General features: G+C 44.6%; 1 protein-coding gene across 3 annotated transcripts in view; it reads left to right on the top strand.

Moving 5' to 3' along the window:
* FYB1 (FYN binding protein 1) overlaps positions 1 to 17199 on the top strand; it is an 838597-nt gene that overhangs the window by 717586 nt on the left and 103812 nt on the right. For all 3 annotated transcript variants that reach the window (XM_069627166.1, XM_069627167.1, XM_069627165.1), the window contains one exon: positions 4495 to 4529. In XM_069627166.1, the coding sequence (XP_069483267.1) occupies positions 4495 to 4529 (35 nt within the window). The remainder of the gene's footprint in view (positions 1 to 4494; positions 4530 to 17199) is intronic.

Below are 17199 nucleotides of genomic sequence, written 5' to 3'. Positions count from 1 at the left end.
CCTGGTCAGGGCCTGCCACCTATGGGTAGGGGGATCCTTCATGCCCCTTCCCGACCTCGAAGAGGCTCTGGGTCTGGGCAAGCTATCACCATTCCGCTATCTCCAGCTTAAGGGAGTTCTCTCAGAGCCCTCGTGGGGGGACACTCTCAGGAAGGACCTCACAGATTTTGAGAAAGTGATCATCTCCACTTGGGGCTCCAAAGGGGTAATAGCCCGGTTGTACAGACTCCTCTTGTTCTCAATACCAAGGGATCCCCCCCCAGCACGAACGCAATGGGAAAGAGACCTTGGCGTGGCAATAGACGATAGGAGATGGACCAAAATGTGTATCCGAGCCCACCGCTCAACTACGTCCCTCCAATACAGACACCAGGCATTAAGGGTCCTACATAGGTGGCACTATCCCCCTCAGAGACTGTCCAGAATGCTCCCAGGTTACGACCCACACTGCTGGAAATGTCGAAACACCATCGGAGACTACATACACATGTGGTGGTCGTGCCCCAGGGTACAGATATATTGGGGAGAGGTCTTATCCTGGATCAGGGGAGTTGATGGGATAGACAGACCCCTCTGCCCTTGGCTGCTCCTCTTTGGGATCGAGGTTGGGGACGATCAGGAGGACACCCAGGGCCACATGCTCCAGGTCATGCTTGTGGCGGCCAGGTGTTGCCTGGCCCAAAAATGGAAAAACCCAAACATGCCACAGGAAAAGGAATGGGTCACTAAGGTCCGAGCGATATACGACATGGAGTTCCTTACACATGTTCTTGATGAATCCAAAACCAACATCGGGGAACTCTGGCTTCCATTTTTTGAAAGATACGAGCGCAGCACATGAGGGGTCCAGTCTTCACGATGGGCCTGGTCTTGTCCTTTAGACATCGTGAAACTGTAAAGTCGGGGTCTTCAAAGGCAACCAATAACTGGGACATATGGCTTCCCCCTCACAAGCGGGTTCTAATAGGTTGAGCCCAAGGGCAAGCGCATACAAAAAATGCCCACTACCTGTGTTCTGGGACTGTACATTGTGTTCCGAAGTATTAAATCCAGATTCTACTTTGATTAAACGGCTAGGGGGGTGGGGGGGGGATAAAAGGGTTATTGGTGGGCACGCTTTCTATAAATGTAATACTGTTTTCTTTTTGATGTAATGTTCGCAGTAATAACCTACAAAATGTCAATAAAAATATATTTTTAAAAAAAACACATTTCACTCACTGTGAATGGGTGTTTTTGTAAGTGTCTCCTGCACTCCCTTCTCGGCTGGCTTGGCCTTTCTGCTGCATCACTGCAGTCAGGATATTGAGTTCTCTCAAGGTTTCCTTCCCCACCTGCTGGAATTGCATGGCCTGAGCTTGCTTCAAGTCTTTCCACTCTTAGATCGCGTTCTTCCAGATTTCACTGGGCCCCAGGAGCTTCAAAGTGGAATAACGCTTTCTGAAATACTGTCAGCCGGCTTGTGAAAACAAAATCAAAATATCGAGGCTGAGTATCCCAAAAGGAAATACACTGAACACAAGTTACAAAGGAACATACAAAGTACTTTATTTTATACTGAATCCAGTTACAAAAACAGCAAAGTCAGATAGCTATCGGCCCTCAGTACAACACAACGAACTCCAGCGTGGTTCAGTGTTTTCAGTGAGAGACGTTGTACATTAGAATGCATTCGCTTTTTATACACTTGGTGGGCACGATGTCCAGCCCCACTTCGGGTTAATTATTCCACTTAATACATCACCGATCTAGGGTTCGTGCCAAGTCTCGAACAACTGCATATAACTGGTTTTGCCTTTAATACATGTATCAACAAGCATATGCAATAACTGTGTATTCTAAGATTTTCCATGCAGGCCTTCTCAAACATTAATACAATGTAGTTAAACAGATGTTCAGCGTTCAGTATTTGAATACATTGTTTCAACATATGCTCGTGGATTAGTTTCATTGCACAAGTAATCCTTCTACACACAGGTCAGCGAAGGACAAGGTCTCAGTTCACGACCTCAAAAAGTGGCCTGCAGGCAAGTTACATATTAGCTATGTACAGAGGTCAAGACGGCCATGTCGTATTCTGGAATGACATCGTCCACCATTTCCACTCATAGGGTGACTTTTACAAAGCAAATCCTAAAATGGCGGTTTGACCTAAAATGGTGGCTTACATTGATTTAAGGTCATGACCTTGCAACACAGATTCTTTCGCAAGCGACTTTCGAGCAGCTTGGCGTAGGCCAATATTAAAATATTTATTGCAATAGGAGGCACGATATAATTTCACTTTTGACAGGCTCTGCCACAGTCATTGGCAGCTCAGGTTGATCAGGTGTTCCCGCCGCATGACCACTCTCCTGTCAACTTCATGGACTGATCTGATTCCCATTCTGTTCTATCTCTTTCCCTTTCTGTCTCGATGCCCTCCTGTGATTGGTGCTTGATCACCTCCCTTCCTAGCTTCTGTTCTCCTTCCCTGGGAGACTCTTGACTTTTTACACCTCTAGATACTCTCTTTCTGTTCCTTTTGCACACCGTTCCTTGACCCCTGGTCTTTCTTAGGCTCTTTCTTTCTTCTGCTTCATCGGCGCTGCCTGTGTCCTCTTCACCGTCGCTTTGATATGTGCCAGCACCCCTATTCGCTCTCCTTTCCTCCACACATGATGTACCTCCTTTGGCCTGTCTTCCCCCTTCTAGGTTAGTCTGACACCATGCTCTCCTTTACACACCTTTACCGCCTTATTGACTTTCCAGGTCCATCCCACTTCTATTATTGTTTCTCCTTCCCTACACCACTGTCTCATTTGCCTTGTTCTCTAGGTCTGTCCCACCTTCCTTATCATTTGTCATCACCTCCAGACATACGGGACTTTCTTTAACTTGCAAATATGTCCCACCGTCTCCTCCCTCTTTTATCCCATCAAAGACTATATGAGTTGCTGCTCCTCTTCCCGTCCAATCTAGCTACATCTAGCTGCCCGAGTCCATCTTTATTTCATGCTCACTCTGCTTTCCTGCTTGCTCACTTACCTCTGCCATGTGCCGCTACATTCCTTCCAATGGCTGTCACCCTGATCTAAAATGCAGCTTTGGTCCTCCCACAGACCCTCCCCTTGGGTCTGTGAGTTACTGATCTTCGTCACCTGTGGTGTGCAGACCACTTCGCACCGCGACTTGCAGGTTTCCGGCTATGTTTCCTTGAGCCGCAACAGGCAGCACGGCTCTGCACAGAGAACTGTTTACAAGAGTGTCTGCCATCTTGGCCGCCAGAACGCTCCAGTAACGCCTTCTTCACTCCGACACTTGCCGTTGGTTCAGCACCCACTCAACTGCATAGATGACCCCCCCTGCGTTCCATTCTGCCACAAGGGGGAATTGTTTATCTGGCATTAAACCACAGCCCACTGTGGGACTCTGCAAACGTGGTCCTTTCCACAGACCCACTTGCCACTAATGCATTCACTGGTGCATAAGCCCACTCCCTGATAATTGCAGTTGAACAAACTATGTAACAACACAGTCCTTGGTGGCTCAGATCATTTACTTGACAGAAGGCATGACTTTTGCAGTTCCTGCCAATTATTATTGTTTTTAGCCGACAGGAATTTATTTGAATGTGCCTCAAGCAGTAGATGCTGGGACATACAACTCCTCACTGGTTCTGTTTCCTTTTTAAAGGAGCTGAAAAAATGCTTCTTGCTTGGGGGTATAGAGTATTTAGAAAATCTAAGTTGGGGAAAAGGCTCATTTAGGGTTGTTTTTTAAACTTCCCTCTCTCGGAGGGCTCTTTTTCTGTCTTTGGGCCCAAGGATGCTTTCCTTTAAATCTGGACTGACCCCCTCAGATCTCTCTTCGTATTTGCTCTCCTCTCTTTTTAGTCTTTGAACCCCTTGGCTCGGAAGCCAGCATATAGTTCCTTGGGGGGAGTCTAGAGATCCTGCGCGTTACTTCTCCGGACCCTACATCTCCCACCCCCATGCATCTTACAGCCCTGCGAGTCAGCCCTAAACATGTGACTTCATCATAGACGGTACCAAAAAATGAAAACAGCTCTACTCTGTCAAATAACTAACCTTCAATATCTGCACATTAAAAACATGAGGTTTTCCATCTAAGAAGTGGTTTCAAATTAATTTCTTTTCAACAGACGTTAGACCATCCATGTGCCGTTTACTCCCCATCATTATAATCTTGTACAATATTGTTGTAGACTGCAGTAACCGAAATGTTTTTGTGCAGAAAGAGCAAACGCGTTCATCTCATTTCAAATATGACAAGTGTGGCTTTTGTTGCAAATATCAATGAATGGTGCTATTGCACTTGAGGTTGGCTTTCATCCAGCTATATTTGAAGATGACTTCTGCGCAAATCTATGTCTCGCTTCTAATGATTGTCTTTACAAATTGAATGTTGTTTTCTAAAACCCAATCACAATTGTAATTTTCACACTGACATGTTTTTAAACCACGAATAACGAAAAATGTCCATGTTTTTTAGCATTCTGTCGCCACCACCGCAGTTTCATCAGAGAGGTAAGGCTTTCTCAGATAGGAGCAATGTCAATAACCATGTGTGTAGCAAAGGAGTCAATGAAGACCACAGTGCATGTACATGTATGATTGGTGATCTGCCCGTCAGCAGCATTGTATTGATTAACAGAGTTGCGGGAGCCCCATTTGCTCAGCTCAGTCCATTCAGGCATTCTCATTGGTGGCTCATGACAAAACTCTCCAAAACAATATTATCCAAAGAGGAGCAACATCTCAGGAAGTTGATGACGTGGGCAGTGTTAAAATGTGATGCCCAGGGAATTTCTCTGTCAATCCCTACGTGTACACCCCTCCTCGACCTGCCTGTAGAATGTGCCTATTGTGAAGCAAATATTTGGAATCTAGGTTGCAATGTAATGATTTGTTTAAAAAAAAAATCAAATATACCCTTCATCCCCACCCCCCGATTAGGGACGGTTAATTCGAATGGCGCACTCTTGTTTTACGAAATGATCTTCTGGTATCCAACTCAACAGAAAAGACGTTGCTCACCGATCCATGGTTCATCTGACATCTGCACCAGTAACGTATGGCTGGCCCATTATTTCTATGTCCAGTCCAGTTTAGTTCTCTTGAGTGAGGTTGATAGTGCAGATGTGCGTAAGGATATGCTGATGCTTTCTGTGATGAGGCTCCACTCACATGAATCTATTGGCCACCTGCTGCCAATGAGATTGCAGCATTACACAATGCACATATGTCTGAGTTTTTATAATGTACGTATAATGTATTAGAATCAGGTCTCTGATACGTGGTGTATAATAGCTACTGAAAGAGTCGTGGAAGGTCAGGCCTCCTTTTTTTGATTTTCTTGCTCACTCTCTCGTTTTTCATGTTTCGCTGATCTGACTTTTTACCCAAACATTTCCTTACATTCCATGCCACCGCGTTTTTATTTCATGGTTTGATAAACGGTCAAAGGTTTAGATGAACATGGAGATGTCAGTTGGAAGCCCTCACATTCATTACTATATTGGGTATATGACAAAGTCCTATGTAAGGTTCGACTACCTCAGAGGGGTTACTCTGCTAACGGGCCCCAGCCAATGGATGTTGGTCCTGGGGTGACATTGGTAGAATACCCCGTCACCTTGCATTGGCCCCATCACAGGGCATGGGGTAGTCACTGTCCTTCATGGAAAAGGACATTGACTCTTCCGTGACCATTGAGAAATACGTGGGAAACAAGAACCAAACCCAATCCCCGAAAATCATGGCTCAGCTGCAGGGAATCCTCAGGGCAGTTGCAACACCACCTGCCCCTAACCAGCCTCGCTGTGTAGTAGCACAGAGCACTCATTGCATAGAACCATGGGCACGTGGTAAGGAACTCTTTTGTGAACACCAAAGCACATGCAGAGAAATTGTGTCACTCGACTGGAACTTGCCAGGGAACCACAGAATCACAACAGAATCCCCCCCCCATGAAGCCTGTACAGGAACTTTTATGGGAAACTGAAGCAGACACAACAGACTCACACAAGTGCCCCGTTCTTTGCTACTGTCATCCTTCTTCTCAAACTCTTTCACACATGACATCATGTGTTCCATCCTTCTGACGATGATCCAACATTTTTTTTGATGTTCTGCAACTCCACAATTTCTCCTCCAAAGCCCTCTCAGCTGGCATATTGTTGTTCAAAGCTTGTTCCACAGTTTCCACAATTACCCTGTTAAATCCTTGTTACATCTCTCCACCAATCCATTGGTTTGGGAATAGTTGTCTGAAAACCTCCATTCAATACCGACTCGTCTGGCAAACTCACCCATCTTCATGCTCCTGAACTGCACGCCATTATCACTGATTATCACCTTGGGATACCCTTCTCCGCTGAACACCTGCTGCATGAATCTAATCATTTCATGAGTGCCTACCCTATTTACCAACATGATCTCCATCCACCTAGAGCAATAATCCACCATAGCAATCAAAAACGTCCTTTCAATCTCTAGATTGTCATAAGGACCGACAATGTCAATACCAATCTGCTCCCATTGCTGTTCAGGCTTATACATCTTAATGGGTGCCGTTTTCAACACTTTGCAACTCTTATCATAATTCTGGCAAAGCCAACAACACCTCAAAAACCTTTCCATCATGAGGTCAAATCCAGGCCACCAATACTTGGAGCGAAAATTTTGTTTCGTGCCCAAGAAGCCCAGATGTCCTTGGTGAGCTTTCTATACTAAACCTTCTCTTAAACTCCAGGGCGGTATTAATTTATCTCCTCTCAGCAATAAACTGTCCTCCAAAGTCATTCATCCTTAACTTCCCAAAATTGAAGACAAACTTCATCTACAGGTCTCTTATCAGGCCAACCCTTTCTAGTATATTCAATGAGCTTACATAACACTTCATCCTCTTTGATTTCCTCAATCCATTTCTCTCTTGAAGTGACTTCCACAACTACAGCTATACCTTCCACCTCTTCACCCTGATCTACCTCCTCCATGTCTAACAGCAATCTCGAAAGAAAATCAGCTAATTGATTTTTCTTTCACCTCAAAATGATAGTCCTGTAGCTTTAAACTCAACCTGGCTATCATGGGGGATGCCATACACATACCTCGCACTGATAACACCTCCACAAATGGTTTATGGTCAGTACAAACCACAAACTTGCTTCCATAAAGATACTTTCTAAAATAATGTACTGCCCATACACAAGCCAACATTTCTCTCTCAAACACTGAATACCTGCTCTCATTCTCTGTTATTGCTCTTGACGCATGATATATGACCTTCCAGAACTGTGCAAAAGAACTGCCCCAAAGCCAATACCACTGGCATCTACAGTCACTTTGGTTTGCCTACCAAACACAAATCCACTCAACTCAATCGACTCACATATTCCCTTCCTAATGCATTCTGCTGACTTCTCACACTCGTTATCCCAGTCGAACTTAACATCTTTCTTAAGAAACTTTGTCATGGGTTCTGTCATTCTGGCAAAATACTGCACAAACTTGTTATAGTACTCACAAAGACCTAAAAACGATCTGTGATCCTCTTTACTCTTGGGAACAGGTGCCTCTTTGATAGCCTTCATAACCTCCAATTTTGGTCTATACCCTTTTTCACTAACCACATGTCCCAAATATTCAACTTCTGCCATTTTAAATTTGTATTTGCTTCGCTCTACTTTCAACCCCTTTTCACTCAATCTGCACAAAACATTCTGTAAACTCTCATCGTGTTCACATTCCCCTCTTCCAGACACAATGATGTCATCTTGGTAAAGCAATGTGCCTTTAACTCCTTTAAGTACTGGCGTCATGACCTTCTGGAACACAGCGGCTGCAGAGGCTAGACCGAATGACATCCTTTTGGACCGGTACAATCCAAATAGCGTGATGAACACAGTGAGGTCTCTACAGTCTTCAGTAAGGCTAATTTGATGATATGCATTTGATAAGTCTAAAGCAGTAAATGTATCCGCAATTTACAATTTAACATTTCCGAAATTATGGGCAGTGGATATATGTCCACTACTATGTTCTTGTTCACATCTCTATGGTCTACACAATTCCTCAATTTGCCGTGCTTTTTCACTGCCACTACAATGGGGCTCACCCATTGAGAAGATTCAGTTCTTTCAATAACATTCTCCATTTCAAGTCTGTTCAATTCTTGTTCGACTTTATCCACCAAAGCAAAAGATATAGGTCTAGCCTTGTTGTGTGTTACAGGTCTTGCTCCTTGTTTCATTACTATTCTGTGAGCATAATTCTTTAATAACCCCAATCACTCTTGAAATACGTAATTGGAGTCCTATTTTACATTCTTCTTTGCTTCAGTATCGCTACTGCTCTTTACCAATAACACCAGTTCCTTTTCACACGAATCAAGTCTTATTCTCAACGCTGCTTGATCCCTCCAACCAAACACATTCACATCCTTTTTGGCCACATAAATCTTGACTTCTGCTTGGCGATATTTGAATTGAACGATGCTCTTAAACCACCCTGTCATATGAATTTACAACCCTTCAAATCCTCCAGGATTTTTGATATCAGGTAAAAATATCTTTGCTTTCAGTCCTTCTTGCACTAACCTTTCCCATGTCTTGGTCGTTATTATGGTGTACGGTGAGCAACTGTCCACCATTAGTGAGGGTTTTCAGTTCTCCAATATTGTATCACCTCGTGGCCATTTCAATTCATAGCCAGGTGGTTCACGAACTACCACCACTCCTCGTTTGATTCCTCATCGTCCTGTATCATCGTCACTCTTTTCTTGTTCCTACACACCACTGCGAAATGCACAATTCTGGTTTAGCGGCTGACAATTTCTTGAATTTGCATAATGCCCAAATCTGCCACATATAAATAATTTGTCTTTGTCTCTGCTTTGAGGAGAAAATGTCTTTGTCTCACTCTTGAACCAAGGCTTCCTCATGTTGCCCTTGACATCTTTGTGGTCCTGTTCACTGGGTTTGTAACTCCTCCTGCTCAAATCATCCATATTCTCCTTTTCACTTTTACTCCGGACCACACTTACTGAGGATTGTTCTCCTGATTCCTGTGCAGGCTTAACTATGCTTTGTTCAGCACTCTGAGCTTAGACTGTCTCCAACTTTTTGTTCTTCATCTCTTTTGAGCATAGTTGTGGGTGTTCTACCCTTTTTGCCATGGAAATAGCTTCTGGTAATGTGGGGTCGCCCACCATCTACAGTCTGTCTTGTATCAATGAATCCTTGGTGTGTATAATTATTTTGTCTCTGATTAGTTCATCCAGTGTAATACCTGTGCCAAATTTGAGCTCTTTTTCTCACAGCTGACACATATTCCTCAACTGACTCTTCTTCCTTTTGTACTCTGATGTAAATATTGTATCTGTTGATTGCTACATTCACTTCTGGAGCATAGTGCTTGTCCATTTGTCTCAATGCCCTCTCATACTCATCTATATCACCTACTTTGTCTCCCGACAATTCGGGCAATTCTCTATACTTGCGTTGTCCTTCAAGGCCCAATGCATGTAACAGCAGCAATTTCTTCTTTTGTGGCGATAATCCATCCTGTTCTACTGTTTTCATGAAATTCTTCCAGTACTCTCTCCATTCTGGCCACACCACACATGGTTGCCCTGGATTCGGCAGAAAATGTGCTGGTGGATGAACTGTTATTCCTTGCATGTTTATTTTTTTAAACTGTTCCCCTCTCAGCAATGTTCAACCTCTCCTCTTTTTTTATTGTTGTATGAGCCTTGTGAGAAATCAACTAAAAATAAGGCAGAGGAAAAAAAAAAGATTTTTTGTACTATGAGGGTTAAGATCTTGATTTATGATGATTACCGCCTGACTCAACTCGAAAATCCAAGATGTCGTCATGTTCTGTGACGCTTTTAGGTCCTTTTCTCTATTTTTTTTCATCCCAATGCGGCTTTCTACCTTCGTCAGCATGCGTGCGCGCAATACTTTGCAGTTTAACACTTGTAAGGTTTTCGCCCTTTTTTTATGCCGCTGTCGCTGTACTTACTAGAGAGCACTATGGGCACATCTACTGATTTTGGAACTTGTAGATCGGCACAGAGGAAGCTTTAACCCTCCGAAGCTGCTATCCCTCTCGCTTTACACGTGGGTTCCTTCTCCTGCCGGGCTGTCAACTCCTCGTCGCCAAATGTATCACCCCAATCAATAAACAGGTGAGACTCGAGTTAAATTTCATGAGTCTTTATTTCAGGACGACCTAGTGCTCCCTCTACATCCACCTTACACTTTCCAACTGTCCAACCCTTCTCCACGTTCCCCCTTTCCACTTACTCATTCTAATCATAACATTCTCACCACCCGCAGTCTGAAGGGAGCGCCAGTCCAACATGACACGTGGAGCAACAATAATAGAATACAATACAACAATAAGCTTACCTTTCTTGCGCAGGCCGGCGTCCATGGATTGCTGCTCTTCTCTCGGGAAGTCCGTTTTCATGTTGATGATGTCAGAGTCATCAACATGGAAAAGGGTCATTCTGACAGCAGCACTGCATGGTGCTGGGCCCTGCAAGAAAGGTAGGTTTATATAAACATTTTAAAAAGACATTATTAACACCTGTGTGGGGATCTTCACGGCTGCTAATAACGATATGCCCCTCGGTGGCATGCCTACCCTTTCGGTAACGCCACTGCCACCCTCGTTAAGGTACCCTCGCTGCGCTCAGGCCCTTAACTTGGGCGGTAGGCCATTACCTACAGGGTCAGCCCGCCACCTCGGGTCATATCGCCTCAGTACTGATCTGGAAACAACAGTGCTAATATGTAACAGTAATGTTATGGTACTGGGATTTTTACTAAACTGCCATTTGCATGGCTGCGGGATCGCTGGCAAGTCTGAAAGAAAGGGCGGACCACAGGCTAATGAGGAGATGCAAGACAGCTGCTGCATTCATGTGCTCATCCCAAAAGTACCCCGAGCTCTGCATGTGGTTCAGTTTGTGAGTGTTCTGGGTCAAGAGCACAGAGGCCTTTGTGTCCAAAGTGGGGCCTCGCGTTCCTTCTGTGGCACGAGGAGGCATTAGCCAAGGCTGAACTATTCACATTGGCTATTGAGGTGTGTAATGCTATGATGTGGCAGTGGCTTAGCTGGTCTCCCTACTGAAAAAGCAACAGTGCAAAAGTATCTTATTTTATTCTTTTCCGGAAACAAGACAATAGGTAGGATAAAGGGGGAGGGGCACGGTGAACGAATCCTTAGATCTGATACTTTTACATTCCGGGCCTTGATTCCGAGGCCCAGCGAAGGTGCCTTACCAATCCGGCATCCGCCCGCCCCCCATCCCCACCTAAAATGGATTCACCCATTCTAAGGTTGGCGAGAGGAGTAGAGGGGAGGCGCGTGGAAACAGCATTGACAAGTGCTGTCAAGTGCTCACAGAAGCAGCGCTGCCGGGTTAACATGCGCCTCTAAAGGGCACGCCACATGCAATGCAGTACCAGAAGTGGATCCTCCGCGTCACCTTGGATATAGTAGCAATGTGACACCGACATCGAAAGAAAGCATAGTTTATTATGCCGCGGCCTGATTCGTTGGATCAGTGTTTGACAGGACATGCGCTTTCCAGCAGATTTAGTAATCGTCTGTAATTATAGTCACATTTTGTAAATCTATTCTGTTGCTGTATCTCCTTCAGCGCAGCTCACTTTGCCATCTTGTGGCCAAATTCTGAATTGCTTTTGTAGCAAGGGAAGAAAACGTGTTTCAAAACCATGCACCCCTAGGAATGTTATGTAGCCCGCCTGTTTTTTCCACTAAACATACCTCCCAGGGTGCCGGTTATTAACGTCTTTTTACGTCAGCGCTAGGAGGGTGTCAAGGCGGGAGAATAACCTGGAAGACACTGCCTTGCGCATATGGTGTTTGGCAAGAAGTAAAGTACGCATTCACACTGAAAGTGGCGGATTAAAAGCAAATCCGCCCCTTTAGGATTTCAATTGATGCTGGTGAAATTTAGAAAAGTGTTGTTACTCTAAGGAAGAACACTTTTCCTATGTGCATGCACCTTACACTCAGGCCTTCAGACAAACGTCTTAACAACGAAATACATATATGGTGGCACCGCACCTCAGTTTTCCGGTTACTTTGAGGAGCTGATTCTGAGCTTGTGATGAAGGTCGTGTGTAAAGCAGACATTCTTCCCTCCAGATTCCAGCTCCACCTGAGCTGGGTGAAACAGCAAAGGAAACGCGCCACAACAAGACAGAACTTTGCTCCATCCGGAGGCTGAGGTTAGCCCAGGAAATTCCCAAGCTGAGCTCTCATGGTGAAATTCCCTGGGTTGTTCCCAAGTTGAGCTCTCAGGAAGACTCGCAGGAACGCTAAATTGAATGCAGAAAGAGCCTCAGAGGTAGTCTCACATCATGTACAGGGGCTGTCCAAATGGGTAAATCTGTCTTACAATTTACAGACATATTCTTGTGAGGGTGAGTGTTGTGACCAATAGAAAATGCAGAGACAACTTCTTTTTTTGTTTTTGTTTTAGTTTTATTTGTGATTTGGTTTGCGAGAAAACCTTACACAAAATACAAAGATGAAAAAAAGCATCAATAGTAAAACCATTCAATACATACATAAAAAATCTCTCATTTGATTAATTCATGAGTTCATTACATATCTAAAACATCCTTTTCCTAAAACAGCCATGCAATTTTGTTTAAGAAACAGACAAGCAAATTGGTTAGGAATAGAGTGTTTCCCCACTCAAAACGAGGCCACAGTAATTCTTTAGAAAGTTCTGTGGCAAAACTATGCAGTTCTTCATCAAAGCACTTTATTCTGATCGCACTCAAAGAGTAGCAATCTAGAATCCAGTGTCTCAAATTTTCCACCGTAGATTCCCCTTTACCAAAGCGGCAGACATCCCCTACACACACCCATTCTAAATCAGATACCTGCCACTTTCTAGTCCGTTTGTGAGTATGGAATTGATTCAGCCTAAATCTAAGGTACACCTTGCGGGACTCAGGGCAGGGAAAGTATTTGAGATAGGTCAGAAGCTGGCCCAACCTGTGTGGGGAAACCTAGCATACTCTTGATAGGTGGAGTAGTTGTTAATGAATTCTACCGTAACTCTCCAGTCATCCCTGAACAACTTGGCCTTAACGGCATCAGGATTGCATCTTTGTTCCAACGCATTCGAGCCAGTGCCTACCATTAAGTTATCCATACTGTCCTGAAACCTTTTCACAGACGGAACAGAACATTGGAGCATAATCTGATTCAGATCCATATACAATGAGTTTGTTGCGGGGGCTAAGAAACTTGAAGTAAAACAATAACTGTCTCCATTGGAATCTAGCCTGTAATGAGATCAAGTTGAGTTCATGCCTGACAATCCCGCTAGGGACTGAGAGGGCAAGCCCCAACACCCTTTTCCACAGAGTCCCTTGCCTGGCATTCAGACAGGCACCAAGCTCTACAGACACCATGCCTAGCCCATACAACAGTACCAGTTCTATCTTACCCAAGTAGTATTTGAGGGGGGCAAAATACAAAGCCTGCATAGTTTCCCAAAAATACGCCTCATGTGAGAGAGTAGCAGCATTAACTTCTCCTTTAGAGCACATCGGTACATCACGATTGACCCGATGTTGGATAAGTTGTAACCCAAATAACGCATAGATAGTACCCTTTCAACAATATCCGCCCCCACACACCATCGCATCACCTTAGGGTTCTTGAGTTTCGTGAAGATCGCCACCTTCGAGTTCACTCCATTAATGGCCAGATTATTCATCGCGGTATACGCCGCAAAGATGTTAAGTTTACACTGGAGGCCCCGTGGAGTTCGAGCAAAAATTATGATGTCATCCGTAAAGACCAGCCAGTGGATTCTCGAATGCCCTAGCCTTACCCAATTAAATCTTGTGTCTCCCATAGGTGTTCTATTTCGCACAAGTACAGATTAAAGAGAGCCGGTGCCAATAGGCACCCCTGTCTTAGCCCAAGCGAAACCTGAATGGGTTTGGTGACAGCCCCTTCTTTATTTAGGCGAATCCTAACAGTCGAATGGTGATGCAGTGCAGTCACGGGACAGATCAATTTATGGGGCACCTTCAAACTAAGTATTTTGTCCCATAGCCGCTGGCGCTCAACACAATCAAATGCTGAAGAGAGGTCCAGGGAAGCAATATAAATATTGCCCCCCCCTCCCGAGATGCCTTGGCACTAAGCAACAGATGTTTAATGTAGCATTAAGGGAGTTCCAACCTGCTGAAAGTGAGATCAAATGCTTGCTTCCACTAAGTAGGTGTTCAGGTCACTGAGCAGCAGTATGGGGAAGACCTTACCAGTCAAGTCGATCAGAGCAATGGGCCGATAGTTCACCGCATCATGACGATCTCCCTTCTTGAAAATGGGGATGAGAATGGACTGTGTCCAGGAAGTCGGCACCTTGTGTGTGGCATAAATAGAGTCAAAGTAAGGTTGGAGCCAAGCTGCCCACGCAGTCGGGTCCTTTTTGAGTAAAAATGGAGGGAGCCCACCTGGACCCAGGGCCCTTGAGGGCTTAAGTTTATTAATAGCCCATATTATATCCTCTGTCATCCAGGGCATGGGTCATTATTCCTGATCTTATCATGTTTAAACAGGGAACAATTGGCACCCAACAAAAGATTGAATTTACCATCAACAAAGGATATCCAAGTATTTTATAGTATTACATCAGCCTCAGGTGAGGACATAGCATCCCCTTTGGAGTTGATTGTCTTCCAGAATTGTCTGTTGTCAGCCTTCAAAAGCATCCTCAACATATGTTGGTTTTCTTTTAGATGGATTTCGTATCTTAAGGCTTTCACAAGATTCTTGTGTTGTTGGCATTCACGCCTTTTATTACTAGTGGGCTCCTCTGCAGAGGCGGCTGACTTTAAAAACGTTTTAATGGCATGCCTTTTCATCCCCTTTGAGTCCCTAATTCTACTATCAAACAAATGGGGATATGGTGCCTGAACTCGCCCAACTGATTCAGTAATTACCCTGCAAATATATTCCCAAATGCTCAGGTCCAGTGGCCTATGAGCCAAAGATACCCTGGGATCCCTGCATCGATCTTCTCTGCTACAGTGGGCACCCGGCAGAAAGTAATTCCTATATTTGTTGGACATTTGTGTATCCCAGTAGCAAGACCGTCCATTGTTCTCCGGTGTTATCAATGCCAGAGAATGACATACCTCAGGCCTACGAGTAACTTGACTCATAATAAAATGGATAATAAGGGGATCACTTACACCGGCATCGTATGCTTGCAGATGAGAGGACCTTGCCTTGAGTGAGGCAGAGATGAAAAAATAATCTAGCATGATTTACAGGGGCCCCTATGCCAGGTAAAAAGTTCTACTTTTCTGTGATGCTTTACCTCCAATAGTTGCAGATCCCAGGCTGACATGAACGTAGCCCAACTCATGCCCTACATAGGCCAGATGGGCCATCCCCTCGGCACAGTAAGCATTAAAGTCCCTCCCCCACAAGCATGTTGGTGACCTGCCGTTAGCCATGAGTCAAAAGTCTGCGATAACAAGGAGTGAAAAGCTGAAATGGATTGTTTGGCCGGGTTCCAGTATAAGTTAACAAGCAGAACATCCCCAATACCCTTTGGAAAAGAGGCATGCACTGGCAGGATACCCTCACCCGCTAACCACAGCAAGGAGGAAATCAGCAAGCTGGTGTTCATAGCAATAGCCAAACCCCCACAGGGCCTCCACTTAGCCCCTCGCTTCAATGGAGATGAAACAGTCAAATACCCCTCCAACAGAAAAGATGACAGACACATAGTTTTGTGAAGAAACAAAATGTTAAAGGTTCACATCTCCCTGGAGTTATTCCAGTTGTGTCTAAAATGTTTCATCCCACATGTATTCCATCAGAGAATCTTAACCTCACCATTGCTAGGATTGCTTCAGTCCCGCTGTATTTATCGCCTTCTCAATCCAGGACCAATTCTGAACATCCTTTGAGCTAACGGATGGTAGCAACATAGTTTGAATAGTATCCAATGCACGAGAGGTCATAGAGTCCATAATTGTAGTTGTGTTCTCGGAAGCCCAAAATGTCTTGGCAGCCTCAGTGGTTTTAATGTCAATCAAATCATAACACAGAGACTTCAAAATCCTCCTCTGTGACCAAACCAGATTTGATTCAATCTTGGAGGAGAAATGCGAATCTATGCGATTGTTTGTGAACATAGACAGGGTGATAATTTCGATATCTCCTGAGTGTAAAGACCTTAGTGAGGGAATTTGCTTGAATATTTCCGGAAACTTTGGCAGATCCAACGCAAGTACACCACAACCCATAGCACCTGCTTGAAGCACCTTCGGCTGGGATCCCACTAGATCCCCGGATCTCTGTTACATACCGGTCTCAGACATGGTGGCCTTCGAAGGCCACAGGGCAGTAAGCTTGGATTATTGTACTATATTCAGTGCTTCAGACAAATTAAAGACCTCCCTTACTATTTCACCTTCATTGGGTTGGTGGGTAACCATTTATACTCCATGACAGGTATGATCAGCGCCTATTTCTTTTAAAGGGATGATCGGATTAGAGGCACAATCAATCATAACAGGGGGTAGAGGGGCATTAGAAATCACTCCCTGTTTGTTCTTCTTTGTTGAACCCTGATTCCCCGTACTAGTTGCTTCTACAGGCCCACAATCACTCCCAAGATCCAGACCCTGTTCATTAAGGTCAATAATGCAGTCATTGTCCGATAACTGGCTAACATGTTTTGTCGATGCATTCGCGGACCTGGTCTCTGGTTGATTCTTGTTTTTTTAACCTTTATTTACTTTTCTCCTTTTTCTCTTGGTGGTGTAGATATAAAAAGGAAGAGAAGAATGATTCTCTGCAAAGCCATCACAAACTTCTCCTCCCACATAACTGTCATCCTCTCTCGTAAAAAAATGACAGGGCAGATCTGCAGGCGCCCGAGGATGTTCCGACAGAGCCATACACTCCAACAGTGGGGTAGTGAATCTGTTGGTTCAATCGAGGCCATGGACATAAGTTCCATACTACAGCACCCCACAGATTGATGCACCAGTGCCGGCAGATTAACAAGCATGATGGTCTTTCCTGTAGTGGCCTGCATGATCTCAGAAAAGCCTGACTGAGGTACACAATTGACACCCTCCCTACCCACAAAACCCCTAAGATATCC

This window comes from Ambystoma mexicanum, chromosome 6p (assembly GCF_040938575.1).
Source record: "Ambystoma mexicanum isolate Mex_15411 chromosome 6p, UKY_AmexF1_1, whole genome shotgun sequence".
Classification (NCBI taxonomy): Eukaryota; Metazoa; Chordata; class Amphibia; order Caudata; family Ambystomatidae; genus Ambystoma; species Ambystoma mexicanum.
This window is presented reverse-complemented; position numbering and strand designations above follow the sequence as displayed.